General features: G+C 37.9%; 1 protein-coding gene across 1 annotated transcript; it reads right to left on the bottom strand.

The window, feature by feature from the left end:
* Positions 1-9,546: 9,546 nt before the first annotated feature.
* Positions 9,547-21,582, bottom strand: LOC115920357 (U3 small nucleolar RNA-associated protein 4 homolog). Its single transcript, XM_030976006.1, has 10 exons — positions 21,509-21,582; positions 20,534-20,733; positions 19,874-19,993; positions 17,953-18,018; positions 16,393-16,567; positions 14,128-14,282; positions 13,502-13,721; positions 12,256-12,362; positions 11,301-11,400; positions 9,547-9,631 (listed from the first exon to the last, which is right to left on the bottom strand). Exons 2-10 carry the CDS (start codon positions 20,696-20,698, stop codon positions 9,555-9,557), a joined length of 1,185 nt encoding a protein of 394 aa, XP_030831866.1. The 5' UTR covers positions 20,699-20,733; positions 21,509-21,582; the 3' UTR covers positions 9,547-9,554.
* Between the last annotated feature and the right edge of the window lie 136 nt (positions 21,583-21,718).

Below are 21,718 nucleotides of genomic sequence, written 5' to 3' on the forward strand. Positions count from 1 at the left end.
AAATAAAAGTGTTTTTTGTAAACCATGCAGCCTTTTAAAATAACAGGATGAGCCATCTAAAACATCTAAAACGGCAAAATAAATGACTCAAGTTTACCTATGGTGTGCTTGATAACTTTGTATCTTACAACAGGGACCCGTTTCACAAAGCCTTTTTTCAATGACAAAAGACAAAAGTCAGTGACAAATCTGCTGATAACCAATCAGAAGCAAGGATTTCAGTAGCTTATAACAAGAATTGTCATTTGTCACTGATGACAAGTTTTGTGAAATGGGGCCCAGATGTATAAATTGTTATATGTAAGGGCCTTTATTATGCACAGCTACTTCTTAAACCCCATCTGCCATTCATTAAACAAAAATTTATTTAATCTATTCATTTATTCATGTTTGAACGTGGCTTCACAAACCAGATTGCGTACATCGTTCTTCCCTTGATGCTCTACTATATTTTACATTCTTTCCACTTTCTGAGAATCTTATCAAACAAGTTCAAAATATTTTTCAAAACATGAAAGAAAAAAAAAAATTCTCTTTCACTCCATCTTTTTTCCCTTTTTCTTCTTTCGTATTTCTCCACCTCCTCTCCCTAATAATGGATTTTCAATGAACTACATCCCTGTACATGGAGATGAATATTGAAAGCAATGAAATCAGAAGAAGAAATACATTTAGAAAAAAAATGAGTCAGACAGACCCTTGCACACCGCATCTTTTTATCTCGATTACCAGTGGAAAGGAAAATGATTTGGCTTTATTTCAGGGTGTGGTTTTCCAGCTTTAGTGTACTCTCCTCTCTCTCGGGCTTTGGGGGAGCCGTAATTGAAGGAAGGAGAAAGTGAAATGAGATATAAATCACAAACAATATTAACCAATATTTTCATATCTGGTGAGTCACACGTAAAAATCATTCGTGTTCTTTCGTCGTCCGGTCAGTGAACCTTCCGTCGCAGCCTGAGGGGGAGCATCCAGGCAAGGGAGATTATATTAGGAGTCTAACACAAGGGGATGAGCCCAAAGGAAAAGTCTGGGAGGAGAGAGATGGGGAGGGGATGGGAGAGAGAGAGAGAGAGAAAGAGAGGGAGGGAGGGAGGGAGAGCTAAATTAGAAGACAAAGAAAAACAGTGACAGAGAGATAATGACCTAAGGATATTAGAACCCACATACTTGAAAGAAATGGTGTATACATGAAGTACATGTACAGTATTACAGGACAAAATATCTGAAAAGGAGATCAGGAAACATATCATAAAAGGTGAGAAAGAGAGCGAGAGAAAATTCCCAGGAAAACATCCTCATTGAAAGCATAAAGCATAGATCTGCATAACAGATAGAGAAAGGATATTATAATTGGAAATAAAGCACATGTTTACGAAAATCTAAATGCATGCTTTGAAAACGGCATCAAATTAGGTCATAGATTTGATGGGAATGTCTCGATCACGATTGAATTTTCATTTCAGAAGTGCTCTTGGGATCAGCAAATTCCATCTCCACTTAATTTCCTATCCTTTAATTCAAGCTTTATCATAGCCCGAGGGCATAATGACTGAACCAATTATTATCTCGATGTTGGATAACATCATGGCATTTTCTGCCTCAAAATGGAAGCATGTATTGTAAGGCTCAAGAGAGCATTTGTAATGAAGAAAATAATCCATCGTCTTCTCTTGCTCTCTCCCTCTCTATCCTAATCTCTCCCTCTCTCTCTCTCAGTTTTCAGGCGATGTTCATTTTTTCTTCAGGGTTGGTGAATAAATTCCAAATGATTTAAATTCCCTCTTTCTTTTTTGTTTCTTTCATGTACCTTCTCAATCTCTCTCACTCTCTTCCTTTCATATATCTCCTCACCTTCCCTCTCTTCCTATGTCTTTGCCTTTTCTCTCTATCTTACTTACTTGTACCTCTACCCCCCCCCCCCTCCTCTCTTCCTGTTGTTACCCTCCCTCGTCACACACTTTCCTTCTATCTCTCTCTTATTGTATCAACCCTCTTCTTTTCCTCTCTCCCCTCTGGTCTCTTTCTCTTTCCTTCCTCTCATTCTTTCATCCTTTCTGTCCTCCTCTTGTCTTCAGGGCATATTTATTCTCCCTTAGGGTTCGGTGAATGAACTCAAAATTCTTCTACTTTCTTTGAATGTTCTTTTTCATAAAATCTCCTCATCTTCCTCCCTCCCAGCCTTTCCCCGCAATCTTTACATTTCTAATGTTCCTTTCAATTTACATTTTCGTGCTCCGCAAATAATTCATTTATAGTTGTTGTTCTTGCTGCAATTTTACAACTGAGAAGTTTCAGTGTAATCAACCAGATCTTCCTCATTTTCTTCTGTTCTATTTGAAATAGACACATTATTTCTCCCTTTTTTCTTTTCTTTCCTACTGTGGTTTTCAGGGCATATCAATTCCCCCTTAAGGTTTGGTGAATGAACGTCAAGTTCTTCTACTTTCTTCAAATTATCTCTTTTTCTCTCCTAGTCTTTCCCCTTAATCTGTGTGTTTCTAATATTCCTTTCAATTTATATTTTCTTGCTGCAGTGCAAACAATTAACTTGAAGTAGTTGTTGTTCTTGATGGAATAATACAACTGAGGAGTTTCTGTGTAATCGACATGATCTTCTTCATTTTTTAACATTCTATTTGAATCGGAAGCAGATATTTCTTCATGCCAAGAGAGTATCAACTCGTCTGTCCTTTAAACAAGTTTACCAGATGGTTCTCAAATAAAGTAATTGCGAACCAGACGAGAAGGTCCCCATCTCTGAATCACATTAACGCCTTTCTAATCTCATGTCTTATCGCTCAAACGTCTCAAATGAACTTACACCCTTCTGGTTCTCAACAGAGGATACAGTTCATCCCTGGGAAAAACAATCAGATTGGAGTATTGTGTATTCTTGGTGGTAGTAGAAGGGGATAACAACCAATCACAATTCCCTGCCATCACAACGCTTTTCAGCAAGGCAGCTACGTTGCAGAATTAACTCTACCCTATTGCCTCGTCCATGTACTTTCCACTACTAATTACAAATACTGCCTCTCCGAGGTCTCTAGAGTCACACAGTGTTGAATGAGAGAGTTTGCGTAATGCTACCTAAACATGCCGCCCTTGTGCAAGCTTCTATAGTTCACGTTTTTAAAAATTATCCCATGTTCTCTCCAACCACATTGCCATCTGCCTGTTTGTTTTTTCAGATCATATGACATTTGTGTAGCGCACACCGAGATTGGCCTATCTTATCCTGTCCCCCCCCCCCCCTCCCCAGTCTCCTGGCACAGGCTACAACATGAAACTTGATAGTGCATGTGTGAAAAAAAGCAACTGAGACAGACTCAAGACTAGTCAAACACTAATCAACATTATTTGGATCCAATATTACAATAAATGAGGGTCTCGGCAGAGTTTTTTCTTTCTTCAGTGCTTGACATTCAATTTTTAAAGACTGTCACACATAATCTAATAGTTTTTATTACAGATTTCTTTAAAAAAATGTATTCTTACATATATCTATTGATCTATTTATATTAGTTTTGGAATATAGTACAGCTAAAATTTACAATTCCATGAGGTTTGGGAAGGACTGCCAACATCATACAGTCGGCTTTGATTTTAAATGTGGGTTTCTTTGTGAGTTCACTTTTGCATGCTTTATCAGATTTTTATAATTTGTATCTCAAAATGACCTTAAACACCACTACTTGAAAGACGTTACTAAGATCAAATTGGACCCTGGGGGGTGTTTCATAAAGCTGTTCGAAAAGTTACGCATGACTTTACGAACGACTTGTATATGAAAAGCCAAATGGGATGCTCAATCATTATTGATTATTATTTATTAAGTTGAACTGTGCAGATGTAGATTAACATTCTTATCATAACAACCATTTTTAATGCCAAGTATATTTTTTGCCATAATTTAATTGAGGTTATTGGAAATATCAGAAAAAACTTTGGGCATCCTACCTGGCACTTCATATACAAGTCATTCGTAAAGTCATGCGTAACTTTACGAACTCTTTATGAAACACCCCCCTGGTTGGTTAAAACAGATCGAATACACAAACCAACCACTAGACTAGCTCAAATCTCCCTCCAAATACTATGTACAACATTAAATATAGCCTTCATCACATCACACACATATATCTTTAATTCACGCGACTGCTAAGCGTAAATGCCTCTAACCGACTATATTAACTACCCCCCTCTACCTCCGGTTCTAATGATATCTTTTAGTTATGCTGCTGAATGACATCCAGTGGGGCTAATGCACTGTCTAGCCATACGTTAATCTGTCATTTATGCCCACTCTAATTTTAGCCCCTCCTGTTTTTTACATTCTATTTTTAATATTTATTTTTTCTTTTGACCTCCACCTCGCTAATCTCGTTACGTCAAATTATTTGTGCAGACCCCCATAATGCACACGGAAAGCAAATGTTTCAAGCCCAGTTTTCACTAATGGCACATATTCCTAAATATATCACATTTCGACTTGTTATCAAAGCAAAAGTTAGAATGTCTTTATTTTGGTAAAATAACTATTTAACATTACCATCCCTGCAGCACACGTCATACATGTCCAGTACACATTATTGTATTTTAAATTATTTTCTTCATCGACCCTCCAGAGATAAAGTTTAGAAAAATATGTACTAGATCAGCAAGTGAATTATGGTTTTCATAATCACTTTTAAGCCCCAACAACACCATTCAATATTTTGTTTTCTTCTATTAAAAGCAAAATATTTTTGGAGTGTACTTAGCCTTTAAACACAACTGGCTATTCTAAAACTCTTTATTTTCCCAAGAGAGTGAAACAAGAAAAGGAGCTACTTCAACGTAGTAGCCCTCTATAGAGAGGCACTCACTATATATGTCAGGTTTTACCACCACCACTAATACATGTATGCCTGTGAAAAGAAGGCTGCACATTTGATGAAATCAACACATAATTAGTCCCTCCTACACATCTGATAATCAGCTTACAATCGGTCATCCTCACAAGCTTGTTACACGCTTCTCCGTCAACACATCCGACCCCATTCTTTCGGCTCCTCCATGAAAAAGTCAAAAAAGCTTCAAAAACCTCAGACGGACAGACGATGATGATGATGGATGGCTGGCTGCCGGACCTGGGAGGCTCATGCCAAACCACTTTCAAACTGTCTGTTTGGAGCCAGAAGGGCATTAACTTGTATACTTTAAAGGCATCGTTTAACAATGTTAAATCTGAGATGCACGGCCCTATGGGTTATCAGTGTCTGTGATATGGTGTAATATTGAAGCCCTAATAAAAATTGCGCTTCAAAATGATCATGAAAAGCCTCAAAAAGAAAAAATCTTTGAGTGACCGGATTTACCATACTCACTTTCCCCTATAGACTGTAGTGTTATAAAAACCGTTAGGGAAACGGTTAATGAAATTTCGATTTCCAATCATAAATATCTTGATAATCAGACAGGCGATCGGCTTGTAAAGTCATGGGGGTCCTGACTGACCTAAAGGTTTATAATTATCATGGCAGCATGAGCTATGTCCAGAATTTAGTTTAAGAATCTGATGCAAAGTTACCCAACCCCTTTAGTTTAGAGTTAACAAACTTCTGATTCCAAAGAAACATATTTGTCACTCTGAGGAAATCATCATTTTCCTTCCAGGTAGACCGCATTTACCGACCAGTCATGAGTACTGCATGTCAAGACTGACTTTATTTGTAAAAGACACATTAAAGGTAAAGACCAGTTCTGGTCATGCAATTGCATTGCGAAAGAAACGTTGTGGAATCGATCAGAAAAGGTTGATCATCTAGCATATTGTACTGCAAGGTTCTGGAATTATCAAAATGATAAGAAATTTGGCCCAGTCTTGGTAAAGTTACAAGCACTGTACACAGAAAGATGTATATGGGACTACGGGTCACGTGCACGATATCTATCCGGTCCAGATAGTTATAATAATTTACCAAATATATCAATTAGTAGGTGATTTCCCGGCAACATTTGTATCATTGCGTATTAGTAAAAAAAAAAATCTTTCACATGATTGGTAATAAGAGCTTCTATTTCATTTTTTTGAGGGGGGGGGGGGGGGCGTTTCCAAAACTGGTCTTTACCTTTAAAGTATTTTTTTGAAATAAAAGAGATAACATCAATACGGTAACACCATTAAAACTTATATTGTGAATGTAATTTTAGTAGAGCAATAAAGCTTCAGGGGAGACATAAATCATGAAATCTTAGTACATAAAATATGAATGATGCTAAGATTTTCTTCAGGATTCTTTTTTATCAAGAACTACGTGTGATTTTTAATTGCATACAGAAATGGCTTCATACTGTTCATTCAATCTATAAAATGCTGCATAGTTGCATAAATTTACTGCGAGCCTAGACCTTAAAACTTTAATGAGATGATCCCTGAAGCACATTTTCCAAGCTAAACTGGGAAGGGGATGTGTTTTGTCTGAAGAAAAAAAACATAATAGACTGGATTATGTAATAATTCAAATCCATAACCCTAGCAATGTGGAAATCAGTTTTGTCAGTCTCCAGGCTGCAGGTACAAGTAGACATTGTTGTGTTATAAACTTGCATCTCTGCTATTATGGTGGATAATTACAAACATTTTTAGTACTATAAAATAATACAAAATTAAAAATCCTTTTGTTTACCCAGGGAAGCCTCGTCAGCTTCAATGTTGTTCTTCCTGAGGTCCCACGCAATTATTCATACCCCAGCAATCGCCAGGTACCCATTGACAACTGAGAAATAGCTGAGAAGTTTGGACCAAACTTGTGAGGTTTTTCCCATTTCTGCGTTCAGTGCATGTGCTGTCCAGCAAGAGAGGGTCGATTTCTGTACATCATGATCATTCAAAAACCTATCATTGTAATGAATATTTAGGTAAATTTAACCCTTCAACAATCATTTCTAGACAGTTTCTTTCATAATGTAACCACATGAATAGTACTAACTGTTTAAAAAAAAGTATCTGCATTATAAATGTCCCTCTATGAGGAAATGAATAAGAAAACAAGCAAAACTAACATTGGATATCATAAGACATATGCGTCTTCTATATGAATCTACCCTTAACTCTTAAGCTGCCACCCATACAATGCACCCAGTGCCACAGTGCTAATCCCTATTGTGCCAGCCACAAATCTCCTGTGTGCCAAGTTAATTTTAAGGTTGGTTCAAGCGCGTGTTATTTAAATCTTTACAAAAAACAAATCACTAAATTACTCGAGAAAATCCAATCTGACTGTTGTATACAAAGACGCGTAATCCAAAGCCGATAATCTGATGCACGCGATGGTACTTTCAATAGCGCTGCAAAACCACTCAGCACGGTGCAATGGGCATGAACAATGACTGTTATTACATATGCGCCCTTGCGTGCACAAAGCAGAGTAGCGGTGGCTCGCTAGCATGAACGTGGCATTCAATCGATAGCGCGCTCGCGTGCACAGAGCACTATAACAATAGCGCGCTAGCAGTCTCATGGCAGGATATGAGTTAATTTAGTAGAGGAGGGCGGAGACATAACAAAAATAATTACAGAAGGGATCTAGCTAGCAGACAAGGTCCTAAATAAGACAATGTGCACGAAATGTCATTTTTCGATACATTAAGTGTCATTAGATGCTCAAGCATAATGTCATCCATATTACTTCCTCTAACAGTGATCCCCATCAAATTGAGAATGACATGTTTTGATTTACAACAGCAACATACAGCAGCTTTGAAAAAAAGAATTATTCCATGTTACTTAGGGTGCCTTCAAGCGACACTTTTTTAGCATAGAAACACGTTTTTCAAAGACGTTTAGTTTAAGACATGGTTACGTTCATGCGATTTTTCGTCTGTCGTAAAAATAAACGTGTTTCAAAGCATAAGTATGAAAGCGCTGAAAAAGATGCGTTCTGTAACATGATGCTAAAAATCGCTTGAACGCAACAGAGTTCTCAATCATGATTCCAAGACGTCATTATCCTGGCCTGCTTCCGGTTTGGCTGACAGTCGACTGTGAACACATTCCCGGGTCCTGGGTCAAACTAGGCAGTGTGATGCGTATAGTGGATGAGCTTGAAATAAGCGAGAATCAGCGTTGATGGATAATCGCTTGAACGATCTCCCACAGTAAGCGTGTTTTGTAATGCCGTTTTGATTTGTGATTAATGTTTGTGATTCTAGCTTCAAAAAATCGCTTGAACGCACCCTAATACTTGTATATTTTCCTATCTATGTACGCTCTACGGCACCAAACCAGATTATTATGTAATTACAGAATATCTTTAATAGTTACTATTAAAAAAAAGTAGACCCCCCCCCCATGTCTATTGCAGAGAAAATGATGTTGAATTAACTTTCAAACATAAACTCTTTGCTTTACAAGAAAAGGAATAAAACTTGTTCATGTAAATGAGCTGATAGATAAACAAACAGATAAACGAGCTATTAACATTATTTTGAAAGAAATGCTACTATAACCTTGATACAAATCTCATAAAAGCTCTTACAGAAATCCAAACGGGCATCAACTTTTTCCCAGTAAAAAAGAGGAGGGGGCTGAGTCTAAGGTAGAGCAGTGGCTTTATGAGATCGACTTGAATCAAGGATCTTGAAGCATTTCTTTTGAAAAATAGTAATAGCGATTAAGAAGTCCTGGGTCTAAAACCCAAGTTTGGCGCACTAATGCCCGTTATAAAGACATTTATCCACATTATCTGTTACTTTTAGTCTTTTAGTCTACTGGGATATTAGTCCACAGCTTTATCTCTCTCTCTATTCATCTAGTTATATTTTAGTCTAATAATAACAATAATCAGGATTCAAATAGCTTTCAATACGAAAATACGGTTTCATAGGGCTTTACCTCAGTCATTGCATTCATTCACACACAATTAGCACCATCTTCACTCTCTGGGTAGTATCCTACCATATGGTCACGATGAGGGCATATGGCAATTACAAATACAAAGGATTTTGACATCCTACCAGGTCCCAATTTCTCTCCTGGGTATGGAGTGGTAAATGTAGGTTAATGCCTTGCCAGAGGACATTAGTGCCGTGTCGGGGATCGACCCCACAACCTTTGCATTTCAAGTCAAGTGCTTAAACCACTCAAATACAACAACTCTGCAGTGGCATTAGTCTACGGTAAATATCTCCAGAAAGGTTATGGAGAGTCTATCAAATCAAATTTCAAAGAAAGTTCTTAGATCTCCAGAGATTCATACTAATCAGCTATGATCCAGCAGAATGTATCCCTAAGTGGATTCAGGGGTGATTGAAGCCCCCCCCCCCTTTATGAGAAAGAAAGAGAGGGAGAGAGAGAGAGGGGGGGGTGTGGGGAAGAGGGAGAGATGAAGAAAGGGGGAGGGAGGAGAGGGGGAGAGAGAAAGAGATAAAGAATGAAAGAGAGAAAGAGAGGGGGAGGGAAAGAGAGAGAGACTGAGAGAAGAAAAAAAATGCTATTTCATTTTACACCCCCCACCCCCTCCCTATTAAAATCGTGGATACACCTTTGGTACCACCATCCCAGAACAGTTCTAGATTCCTACCTTTGCTCTAAGTTCCAGTAACTTGACCGGCTTCTCGGATAATGGCAAAACTTTTCCATCTTCATCTAGAAAAAGAAAAGAAAAGAAAAAACATTGAAAAAACAGATTACATCAATTGCACTTGTCAACCCCCTAATTCATTATGCATTCATACACAGAGAAACATTATATCCTGACGGATATATCTTTACTATTTTTATGCCTTCCTGGATGAGGAGGCACAGTTTCAAAGCTTTTAAGTTTCTGTGTGACATTTGATGAATAGATATATGTCGGCCATCTATGATTGATCCTCCAATTTACTCCAACTCGACTCCCACAAATGTATCAAGGGATTTATGTTCAACTAAAATGTAAATCTTGTTTTCTAACAAAGGTTCCATCATGAATACACCCGAACCCTCATTCTAAATTTACTTAATATGTTGTTAGGGAGGCAAGAGACCTTTTTTATTTCATTAAGGAGATACATGTAGATGTAGACGAGATGGCATAAATTTATCAACTGTTTTATATGGTTGGAAAGATTTAAAAGTATGGTAATCTTGAGCTATGGTAATGTCAGAAAATAAATGGAGTACTAAACCAAGGTTACATCTAAATGTAACAAGACAAATGCAACTGCATCTTCTTTATGCCTCAGCCCTTAATTCAGTATAGGAAATGGATGAAATCATACATGACATACCATAGTGAAAACAAAACGCCTATAAATCAATGTCAACTGACCACTATGCTCTTGACCGACTAGCACCAAAATATAAAGTAACACTGTCACCATGTGGTGACTTGTCAGTTTTGTAAGAAATAAGAAATATTTGTGCAATATACAGCACATTGAAATGAAGAATACAATGTATTTATCCCCTAATTCGTCCCTATTTTCGCGAGGTGACGGTAGTGAATGAAGATCGCATACAATTTGCGTGCAGATTTTCCTCACTGCCGTCACTTCGTGAAAATGGGAACGAATTGGTATGAACTATACACTTTTTAACTTTTTGTCTATAAAAAAAAAATACCCACAGATTTATATTTTTAATGTTTTAAGCAATACCATTCTCTAATGTATTCAGATTATATGCAAGTGTTTATGGAGTGCCTGGAGATGAATGATCGCATTCGCCTGCCGAGGACTGCTGTGTTTTGGTTGTCGGGGTGAGGATTGCGTGCATTAGTCGTTGCTGGGCTGGACGAGCATTATAGCTTGCCCGGTCTAGCGGCGTCTGATGTATGCGGTCCGCGCCCTGGCTATTGGAGTGCAGTGTCCCTCGGCGGGCGATTGTGAAAGCTCGTTGGTATTTCCATTCGACTGCATTTGAGTGCATTGCGGAAGTGACCTATTGGTATCTCATATTATTATGTGAATGTTCTTTGGAAATTTGTTTTGTTATTCATGTTCATTTCAGTTTTTAACTGCCAGACACGAAGATGTTAATAAAATCCATTTATCTATCTATCTATCTATCTTGTACAGTGTAACTGTTATATTGGAATATTTTTCTTACTTTTCATTTATGTACACAGTTTGATTATGATAATGTTCTGAGGAACTTTTCAACCCTCAGGCTTCTGCTCTATTTTGGTTCCCTTTTTTCCCCTTATCTATTATGTTACTGAACATGAATTGTATTTGTAACTGTATTTGATGTAAAAAAAAATTTTTGTAATGATTTGGAAAAATAAAACAATTGAATTGAAAAAAATAAATATCGGTGGTTTGATCTCATTTACCTGAGGATGCTTGTGTGTTGCCTAGTTTCCACACCTCCAGGGAATGTGAATACTGCAGGAGTAGCATCCTGGCCTTGGGCGCCAAAGTCACAATGGGCTTCTGCATGGGAAAATCAAAGAGAGCAGAATGAATAGATTAATCCTTGAGGAACGGAGACTTCAAAGGGGTCAATGGTTCATTCATTTGAACATGAACAGAGAGGTTGACAGATTTTTAATGTAGCACATGGTCCAGTGGCCATAAGGCCATTCGTTCCCAATTGTAAAACCCATTGAGAAACGTAAAAATACAAAACAATACAAAGCAGTTCTTTAGGGGGTAGTTAGCAGTAATGTCTGATATATTTTTTAGATAATTACTCCTTTCGGTTGGGGGGGGGGGGGTAAATGCGCTACTGTTACTAGAATAGACGGCATCAAATCACCTTAAAAAAAGGATTTATTATTGTACATGTATTAGGTGCACACGATCTGGAAGCCTCATAGTGTAGTGGTTCTGACTCTCGTATTTCAATTATAAAGTTGTGAGTTCCTTTAGCAAGAAATTCATCTACATTGTGCTGCACTCCACCCAGGTGAAGTAAACAAGGACCTTGTAGGAATTTATTTCTTAAAACGCAGAGCGCGCATGACAGCTGCTCTGCTAAAGCCAAGCAGGGTAATTATGCTGCATTATTGTAGAACGCTTAGAGACTTCCGATAAAGTAAGTATTAGGCGCTAAAAATGCACATAATATTATTATAATTCTGTTTAGGATAGCATTCACCAACTTCTTTTGTTTTGTTTTTCCAATCCACCATTGTGTCAACTCTTCAAGTACGTCCTTTCAACACCTTATATCGCTCACACCAAGTGCGCGAAAGGACGCCAAAGGCGGCCCTTTCGCGAGTTGATATAGAATGAAGAGGGGGTGACGCGTAGTAAAAAAGATGATTGTTTCAGAGCAAGACTTACGTGTGGAAAGCCGCGTATTCTGTGACGCAGTCGGGACATCGCTTTACTCAGTTTGCCACCAGACATCTCTATATGGACTGGATTCACTGCTAGCATGGTATCCACACCTGTTAAGAGCAGAACACAAACATACAATGTATTGTCATATTTCAACAACATTCAAATGATTTTATTTCTCATGCAAACATAATACAAGAATAATTATATCACAAAAAATATGCAATGAAACGACAAATATAATGGAAAAAAAAGCATGAGAAAAGAGGAACTAACTTGAAGCAGAGCTTGTTGAAGTGTTAGTTCCTTAGATGCTGTTTTACAATATAACATGAACAAAGTATGCTTAGAAATCAATAAATAGACAAACATGTAACTAAGAAATTCCAAATTATGGGGGGAAAAATATAACTTAAACAAAAAGAGGAAAAAAAAAAAAATGGAGGAAAAATAGTAGAAGGCAAAAAGAAAGAAAGATACAAAAGAGGGGGAAACGAATGATTGCCGGCAAAAGCTCTAGAAAAGGGAAATTAGATCAGTAGAACGAGGGAGAAAGAGATTGAGAATAATGGGTATGTACATGTATGTGACCGTGACACTACAAAACCAAGACTAGGTCGCAGGTAACAGCATAAATGCTAAGAGACTATAGCATATTTTGTGTTTTACTTTGCCAAAAAGCTCTGAAAAAAAAGAAGTCTTCTGAATTTCGTTATGAAATGATGATGTTCTTTTCTTCTTGATGAAAATTTTTTGGCACAATAAATAAGACCCCTAAAGATTAAAACAAACTTTCTTAGAAATAAGTGCTATGACATTTCTAAAGATATTTTGGTGATATTCTGTGATATTTTGAAATGTCTATGGTTCTCACATCTTCCTCAGATGAGTAAATGGCAATGCGATGTTAGCATTCAAGCTTATCTTGAGCTCTGGTATGGGAATCGTATGTCGAAAGAACATAATTCATTCTGGATTGTTTATCCTGCAGTAGATTGATTGTTTGAACCAGTAAAATAAAAACAAACTCATAAAAACTTGCTGGAAATCATCTTCAATAAAAACCACAACTCTCATTTGCACATAGTGACCCATGTTAAGCACTTGATGTCGAGCCTACTTACCTTGATTTCCTTATCTTTCTATACTCATTTCTCATCGTCTATACATTGTCTACCAAATATGTTTGGCACATGTCATTTAGTTGTCATATAAATGTAAATTATCATTAATAGAAATATCCACATACCTCCCGACACGAGTTTATCTCCAGCTATGACCACGGCCATGACATCGTGGCTGTGATCCCGTATGGACCTTCCCCGGACCCAGTGCTTGGTCTCAGATCCAGAGGCCTTCTGGACCATTTGGAACTCGGAGATGATGGGATCCACACCGGCCGAGAAGACACTGGTCTGGTCTTGGGACACACAGAGATCCAGGACCGATGCTCGGTGACTGGTGTAACTCTGTCAAGGAGGAGAGTGAAGAAGAGTACAAATTATAAAAGTGTGCACTTTTAAATAGTTCTGTTTATAGCTAACATGTGGAATTTACAGGGCAATCTTTTTCCTCTTTACATGCAGTTAGTGGAATCCACTAGCATAATTATATATCAGCTACAAAATTAGAGATAAAAGATTGTAGGTTTGTGATTGGTTAGAGGACTGGTGATCAATTCGGATCAATCGGAACTCTCTATAAATTGGGGCCTTTTCAATATATATTCACCATTGCTCTCTAACCCCTTTTGGTTCCTTGAATCTGTTCTGCTGTAGGTTCACTAATTGGTATAAACTGAGGTGTCCCAACTCATAAGTTCAGTTCAGATTTTAGCTTCTTTTCTATGAAATAAGGGTTAATCTAGCCCGATACCTTGAGCAGTGTTCCATGTTTTCCATTCCAGAACTGGGTCCTCCCGACCGAGTCTCCGCTGACTATGGTCATATCATCCAGGACAGCCACCTGCCAAACTACGACCTCCGTGTGCTTCTGGACCCTCTGCGTGGTGATCCTCAGTGTTGCGTGTCCTGGGTGGGTAGTGAAAGGGTTAAAGGCATCGTTTACCAATGTTAAATCTGAGATGCATGACCCTACGTGTTATCAGTGTCTGTGATATGGTGTAATATTGAAGCCCCTAAAAAAAAAATTGCGCTTCAAAAAAGTTAAAATCTTTGAGTGACCGGTTTTAACATACTCGTTTTCCCCAATGGACTGTAGTGTTATGAAAACGGTTAGGAAAACGCAAAATTTGGTTTCGATTTCCAATCATAAATATTTTGATAATCAGACAGGCAATGGGGGTTATAGGGTTCCTGACTGACCTAAAGGTTTATAATTATCATTGCAGCATGAGCTAAAGATTTTGTTTCAGAATCTGAGACACAGTTACCGGATCGCTTTAAAGTCAGATACAACAGTGACTTGTTAGAAATACCTAGTATGGAACAGGACTTGAATGGCAGATAAGCGATTGATGCTCCAGTGACATTTCCTCTCTGGTCAATATCCAACACTACCCTAAGCCATTACTTCAACCATGGAACAAAGGCTTCATCTAACCCCAACCCTTACCCTAAGCGTAATCTAAAACCCACTTTCAAGCCTAACCCTACATCTTTGATGAAATACAGCCCAGAGCGATTGATTGTCGCCAGAGCACACGGTAAGGGCACCTTGAATAGCATCAGGTTTAGGGCCAGGCTATTCTGGGGGCACCGAGACAGATATAAACGTCAAAACAAATTATGCAATAGCAACATAGCATGGTTTAAAGCTTATCTGCCGTAGTTTACAGGAGGGATTAGACCGCTCTGCAAGGTCACTGGACAGGTGGTTATCTCATCAACTCAGCTCTCAGTTAACATAAGAAAAAGAGGATCATGGGGGACCAATGGTCACCGATTAGGCATTGTTTGTTATATAGAGGGCGCAAGTAGCTACCAATAGTGCAGTGGGCCTTTAAGAAACCTTCACTTAGTTTTGCCATTTAGCCATTAGGTAGAACATCATTATGGCATATTTCTGTGTCGCCTTTGAGGAACTTGATTCCTGGGGGGGGGGGGGGGGTGTTTCACAAAGATCCTAAGTCGAACTTAAGTTGGACTTAAATGTTATGGAGAGCCATTTGTAGCCTTAAAATAAAATATATTCAAAAGCAAAAATTGAAGTATTTTAGACTTTTCATAAATTCCACATCAAGAACATGATATCTCCTTGATAATAGAAAATATGAATGATTTAAATCAACATTTTATGCCTTTTGAAATAACTTTTACAAAATATTTTCAATGATGATAACGGCTTTCCATAATTGATAAGTCCAACTTAGAGATAAGTTCAACTTAAAATCTTTGTGAAACACCCCCAAGGTATAACAAAACCATTCATTCAACATGTAAATATTGATATACAAAGGACTTACAAGGTCCCCCCTGAGCAGACTGTCTATTAACTAACCACAAACCTGCTCATCCAGTGAGGCTGTGATATAATATTTGAAACAGAGTGTGACACAGAACAAGGGGGAGAGAGAGAGAGAGGGGAATTAGTTGCATGCAACATCCAACAAATCACAATTGCATTATGTGATGGAGATGGCTTTTAAATTTAAAAAATAGAAATCGTCCAACAATATTCAAAATTTAACATCATATCCTGTAAAAATGAACTATAGAGTACCGAAGCTGTGACGTCATAAAAATCAATTTTTAGAATTTCTCAATTTTTTCTTCATTTTCCGAAAGAGCGTCAAAAATAATGTCCAAATGTAGAAAACCAATTAAATATGTTAAGTATTGGCCGAGATATGACCATCTGAATAAATATATATCCTATAGGAACTCAGTGTTATTTGCTCTAGTTCGTAATGATTAGGAGCCAGAGCAAATAACACTGAGTTCCAATGTATATCTCAGCCAATACTTAACATATTTAATTGGTTTTCAACATTTGGACATTATTTTTGATGCTCTTTCGGAAAATGAAGAAAATAAATTGAGAAATCCTAAAAATAGATTTTTGATGACGTCACACTTCACCACTCTATTCCTGAATAACTTACTCTAAGTCAATTGATATAATCAAAATTGTAAAAAAAGAATGTAAACAGTAATATTGAAGACTTAATGCATCACATACCTGTGTTCACATTCCAAATCCTGATATTATCCAGTGACCCCGTCACGATGACCTCATCTGACACATGCCATGCTAGTGACACGACCCGACCCTGTTGCATCTGGAGCGACCTATCATAGATGAGGCCCTCGTCTGTCATCTCGTAGAGACGGATGTACCCATCCTCGCAACCTGCCTGAGTTATGGGAAGGAAGCAAAATAGAAATAAACAATAATAAGAAAGATAGATAAAAAAATAGAGCTTTTGAAAGAGGGCTATGATAACCAGGCCCTCTACGTCATTGTTAATTACCTGCGTGTGCTTTTTGTATATTGTGTATTAAGGCTGCGACGGGTAGTCGAATGCTCGAGTACCCGCACGGTTGACAACTACTCGGGTACGATTTCTCGTACCCGAATATTCGGCCGCAAAAAAAAAAAAATTAAAAAAAATAAATAAATAAATAAAAAAAAAATGTCCAGGCCCACGCTTACCCGTGCCAGGGAGAGCGGCGTCCGCTGGCATGGTACCGTCGGTAAAAATGTTTCCCAACTCAAGCACTGTCAAACTCACCTTTCAGAAACTGGGACCAAATGTCCAGATTTCTGTTTGGACTTGGAGGAAAATGGATTATTCTGCCATCTTTGGTTTTTAAAACAGCATTGTTTACTGTTATTATTCTTATTAAATCGGCGCCTTCAACTGCAACTCAAAGTAAAGTTGCATGCGTTTTCAGCGAGGGACCTGAGAAACTGCCGAGTGGTATGGTAGTGGCAAAAAAATCAAAAAAATCAAAAAAATCAAAAAATCAAAAAATTAAAAAAAAAATCAAAAAAATTCAAAAAAATTATAAAAATTTGAGTATTCGCCTGTGAGCCTGGGAGTGTACTCGGGTACCTCATTACACTGTTGAGCACAGCCCTATTGTGTATTCCATCTATCTGTTGTTTGATTTATTTTAACTCTTCTCATGCCACAGGGCTAATCCCCGTTGTGCCAAGCCCTAAATCCCCCTGTGCCAGGTTTCACACAGCACACTACGATGAGCATGAACAATAACTGCCATTACGAGTGCGTGCGAGCATGCATGAAGCACCAAAGCAATGGCTCGCTTGCATGTACAAAGCACTATAATGGTAGCGTGCATGCAGCCTTATGGCAGGCTATGAGTTAATATTCAATTACTTGGAATGGTAATTGTCTTGTAAAATCCAATCAGCAGTCTACAGGACCCAGGAGTAAAGGAATTCCATTTACAATTCTGATAGTTTACTATTCATCAAATAGACCAATCTGACAAATTGAATTGTTGTGAGGACCATACGTCACAAAAATATGTTGTAGGGGAGAACTGGCTCGATCATTTACTAGTTTTTTGCCCATTAAACAAAATTATTAAGAATAAGTCTCAGCACCATTTTCAAAGACCAAGTTATATTTGGGCTTTTTAGATTTTTGTCTATCTAATCAGCTCAACTTTTCAGTGGAGTGGATTTGTATTTTAAATATGTTCTATGTAGACCGTGTATATGTGTATGATCTATTGAAAGTATTGCATACGAATTGGAGATGATACTTACTGCTATATGAGTTTGTGCATTGTTCACTGCAATGCACCAAAAGGCATTACCATAGTAGATTGATTTCTGAAACGAGAAAGAATAGGAAAAAGATCTTAAAGATAAAGGTGAGTTCTGGTAAAAAAAAGAAAAAGAATTCTCACAGAATCAAAAGAAAGTTACACTGAATGTTCAAGATTACAAATAAATGTCGTTTGCCCAAAAAAATTTTGGTAGCAACTGTATATTGGCTGAGTAAAGAGCATAGAAAGATTAGGAAATCAAGGTTGGTAGCCCTGACACCATTTGTGTAGTTCCATATACATCTTTCTGTGTACAGTGTTTGTTACGATTTATTATGATTTTGATGGCTCCAGAACTTTGCAGGACACACAAATACTTATATGCTACATGATCAACTTTTTCAGATCCATTCCACAATGCACTCGGATGACCAGAACTCACCTTTATCTTTGATTTGTTGTATGCTTTTTGTTTAGGTTAAGCTTACAATACATGAGGCTATGAAGAGTAGAACATGGACGATGGAACAATGGTTGATGTCATTCATAATGGGTATTTGTATTGGTCTGAGTAAATTGTGAATGCTCATAATACTATTTTCACACTTGTTTTGCTTAGCCCCGTACTATCCTTAACCCAGGACTAACTTTTTTGGCTTTTCTCAAAGCAATTCCTTAGCCCCGTACTAGCCATGACCATGGAATTCATTAATTCGCTTCACTACGTAGTCCCGGACTATTTTTCGTTTCTGTTCTCATTCATTTGCTTGGCACCGCAATTGCGGAGTTAGCACCACAATTGCGAGGTTAGTCCTGCTATTTTGCAGGGTTAGTTAACCCCGTACTATAGGTGGGGTTAGCCCACTTTGGTAAATACGAGTCTGAACAGAAAGTGGAATAGGCTTAACCCCGGACTATAGGTAGGGCTAAGACCCCCCCCCCCCCCTTTAACCCCACCTATAGTACGGGGTTAAGCAAATTTTTGCCAGTGTGGAAAGAAAGTGGAATAAGCTTAACCCCGTACTATAGGTGGGGCTAAAACCCCCCCCCCCCCCTTTAACCCCACCTATAGTATGGGGTTAAGCCACATTTTGCCAGTGTGAAAAGAAAGTGGAATAAGCTTAACCCCGGACTATAGGTGGGGTTAAGATACCCTTTAACCCCACCTATAGTACGGGGTGAAGCAAAATAAGTACCAGCGTGAAAACAGTATTAGTGTTCTAGACTTAATTAATAAGAAGTAAAAATAAACTTTTAACAAACTGAGGGTATTTAAACATTTGTGATTCGACACAGAATGATTCAGGAATATAGTTTAAAAACAATGAGCAAGTGATACCTTTCAATACCTTTGGCTTTGAATTTGATGTAATATTTACCTTTCCTTCTGACAAGTTAAATAATTTTTCCCCTTTTGAAAATTATTCTTATTCTTATTTTTTTTAATGAGAGCTGGTGTTAAATTCTTTAGAATTTTTAAAGCCAAATTTCTCAGAGCTTCATTCTGTTTGTTTTAACTTGAAAATCATTGTACAGTTCATTGATGCAAATCATATTATTCAAGAGTAAATATTTTGAGTCTTCTAGAGCAGAGTCCCTACAAGGAATTAAAAAAATACCCTGAGCTGACATTCAAATATTGAGAAATCTGAGTGAAGTGAGCATAGTGTGAATAGTAACAGTATTCAAAACCCTACACTTTCAATTATATTTTTAGTAAGATTTTCAAGATATTTCATTTGTGCATTTTCTGATGTTCATTTTTTTCCATGAACTTTCTCAATTTATTTGTAAAATCCTGATTTCAGGAAAAATCTAAAGAATGGAATCTCTGCTAGAAATATATTGCTAACTGTTCATCTAATTATTTTCTCACTGGGAAATATTGTACGGAACAAAATGCATAATTTTTATGATACCTTTGGCTTTAAATGCTGCAGATCATATTCTGTGATGTCTCCCTGTAGACCTGCAGAAAAGAGTCGACCTTTGACCCAGACTAGACTGTTCACCTTCCTCTTCTCGGACCCCGGGATTACCTGAAAAGAAAACAAATTACAGTGTAAAGGTAGTTTTAGTCACTGCCAGATTTTTTTTTTGTGGGGGGGGGGGGGGGGAAGGGAGGGGGACAGAGCCCTGTAATATTCTGCTATTTAAAAATCTGCAAGCAAAAACAATTATAAAATGTGCCCCCTTCAAATTGTCAACATAAAAGGCACTTGAAAGTATTCTTCTAAGCTTAATATTAGAAACACACAGAGGTGAAAAAACAACGTAACACCATGAGGGTGGAATTTATTGTGCAAATGTATAGCGGTAATGTGGCCTACAATTGAGCTTCATCATACACATGCCATGCTGCTCTGTGCCTTGAAGATGCATTCACTTGAACATGAGGGCTGTGCCCCTATTCTACCCAAATTCCATTTTTGTAAGATGTAAGATTTGTTCTCAAGATATTTTTGCTTTAATTAAATGATTGAAAAGAAATCAACCTGGAAAGGTATACATTTCTAGACCTATGTAAGAGCTCTCATAATTATTATAATATCCTGCTACCACCTTGGCTTTACACAAACCTTTTGCTGCAACCATTTCCTGCCCTCTCCTGTCTTCCATATCTCGACAGAGTTGTCCTCCCGGCCAACTGCTAGGACTTTGTCTGTTTGGTTGTATGCCAGGCTCTGGATTCCACTCGGGACATAGTTGCAGAACTTGACATGGTGGACCTGAAACTCACTCATGACTGTCTGTCTAGCTAGATTTGAGTGCTGTGAACCTGTGACGATGGATAAAACAAGTATAATAGACTGTACCACAGTCATATAGTGTTGATGCTTTAATTATTCATAATGAATCAGGAAACCATCTCGATGACAGTCACATCATCTAAGATGTCTTGAAGCTGACAAGCTGTTTCACAAAGACATGACAAGCAACAAGTTCATGAAACTGCTACAATCAGCTAAACTGTAATCTTAGTTTATGGTCGCTAACTTAACATATGCGCGCACCCGCACCCCATCGCAATTGTATTGTGCAGCAGTTTGCCGTGAATCGATCCCGTGAGAAAGTGTATAGAAGTCTTTGTTTTTAGGAAAATACACCAAAAAAGATAAGAAAATTGACACGAAAGAGGTAAAAAAACGACTATTAAACCATGACCATTATTTGAACAATTGATGAAGATTTAGTCAATCATTGGTATATCTTTTCAGTTTTAGTTTTTACTAGCTAGGATCTCCACGCACACGTGCACGCCGGAGTTACGGGTCAAACTCTGGATACGATTCTGAACTAGCGCACATATTTTGTACAATTCACTACAAATTCATTAATAACAAATTAGGTTTTAAGACAATTATCCCCTGCCCCTGGGCAATCACCCCCACCCAATTACCAGTGGGACAATTTCTTTGTGACTAACAAAAATGTCTACGCGTGGGACTGCGATATCTACTCGTGTCAAAATCAACCTTCAAATAACATTCTCTACATCAGCAATCAAACTTTAAAAATCAAGTAGTCCCATATCAAACATTCAAAATACTTACGTGTAATCCAAATTAAATTCAAAGTGCGTAGACTCTCAACGATATTTTATATTTTCGGCGATTACATGCTGCAGGTTGTGCAGCAAAGACGAAGCAGTATACCGGTACGGCATGGGCATGTGGCTTCGGCTAACGCTATGAATGGAGTGTATCGTCGAGCGCGAGCAGTAGGAATTGTACCAGCTATCTAGTCGCGCGCTCCGATCCGAG

This window comes from Strongylocentrotus purpuratus, unplaced genomic scaffold (assembly GCF_000002235.5).
Source record: "Strongylocentrotus purpuratus isolate Spur 01 unplaced genomic scaffold, Spur_5.0 spur5_scaffold_8, whole genome shotgun sequence".
In the NCBI taxonomy this organism is placed as follows: Eukaryota; Metazoa; Echinodermata; class Echinoidea; order Camarodonta; family Strongylocentrotidae; genus Strongylocentrotus; species Strongylocentrotus purpuratus.

Bases quoted from the DNA above. Each gene is read 5' to 3' on its own strand.
- LOC115920357 (XM_030976006.1), bottom strand. From the start codon at position 20,698: ATGAGTGAGTTTCAGGTCCACCATGTCAAGTTCTGCAACTATGTCCCG. The intron at 19,994-20,533 runs GTTTGTGTAAAG...TTTTCTTTTCAG, and splicing joins GGAAATGGTTGCAGCAAAAG to GTAATCCCGGGGTCCGAGAA. The intron at 11,401-12,255 runs GTAAGTCTTGCT...TTTCCCATGCAG, and splicing joins GAATACGCGGCTTTCCACAC to AAGCCCATTGTGACTTTGGC.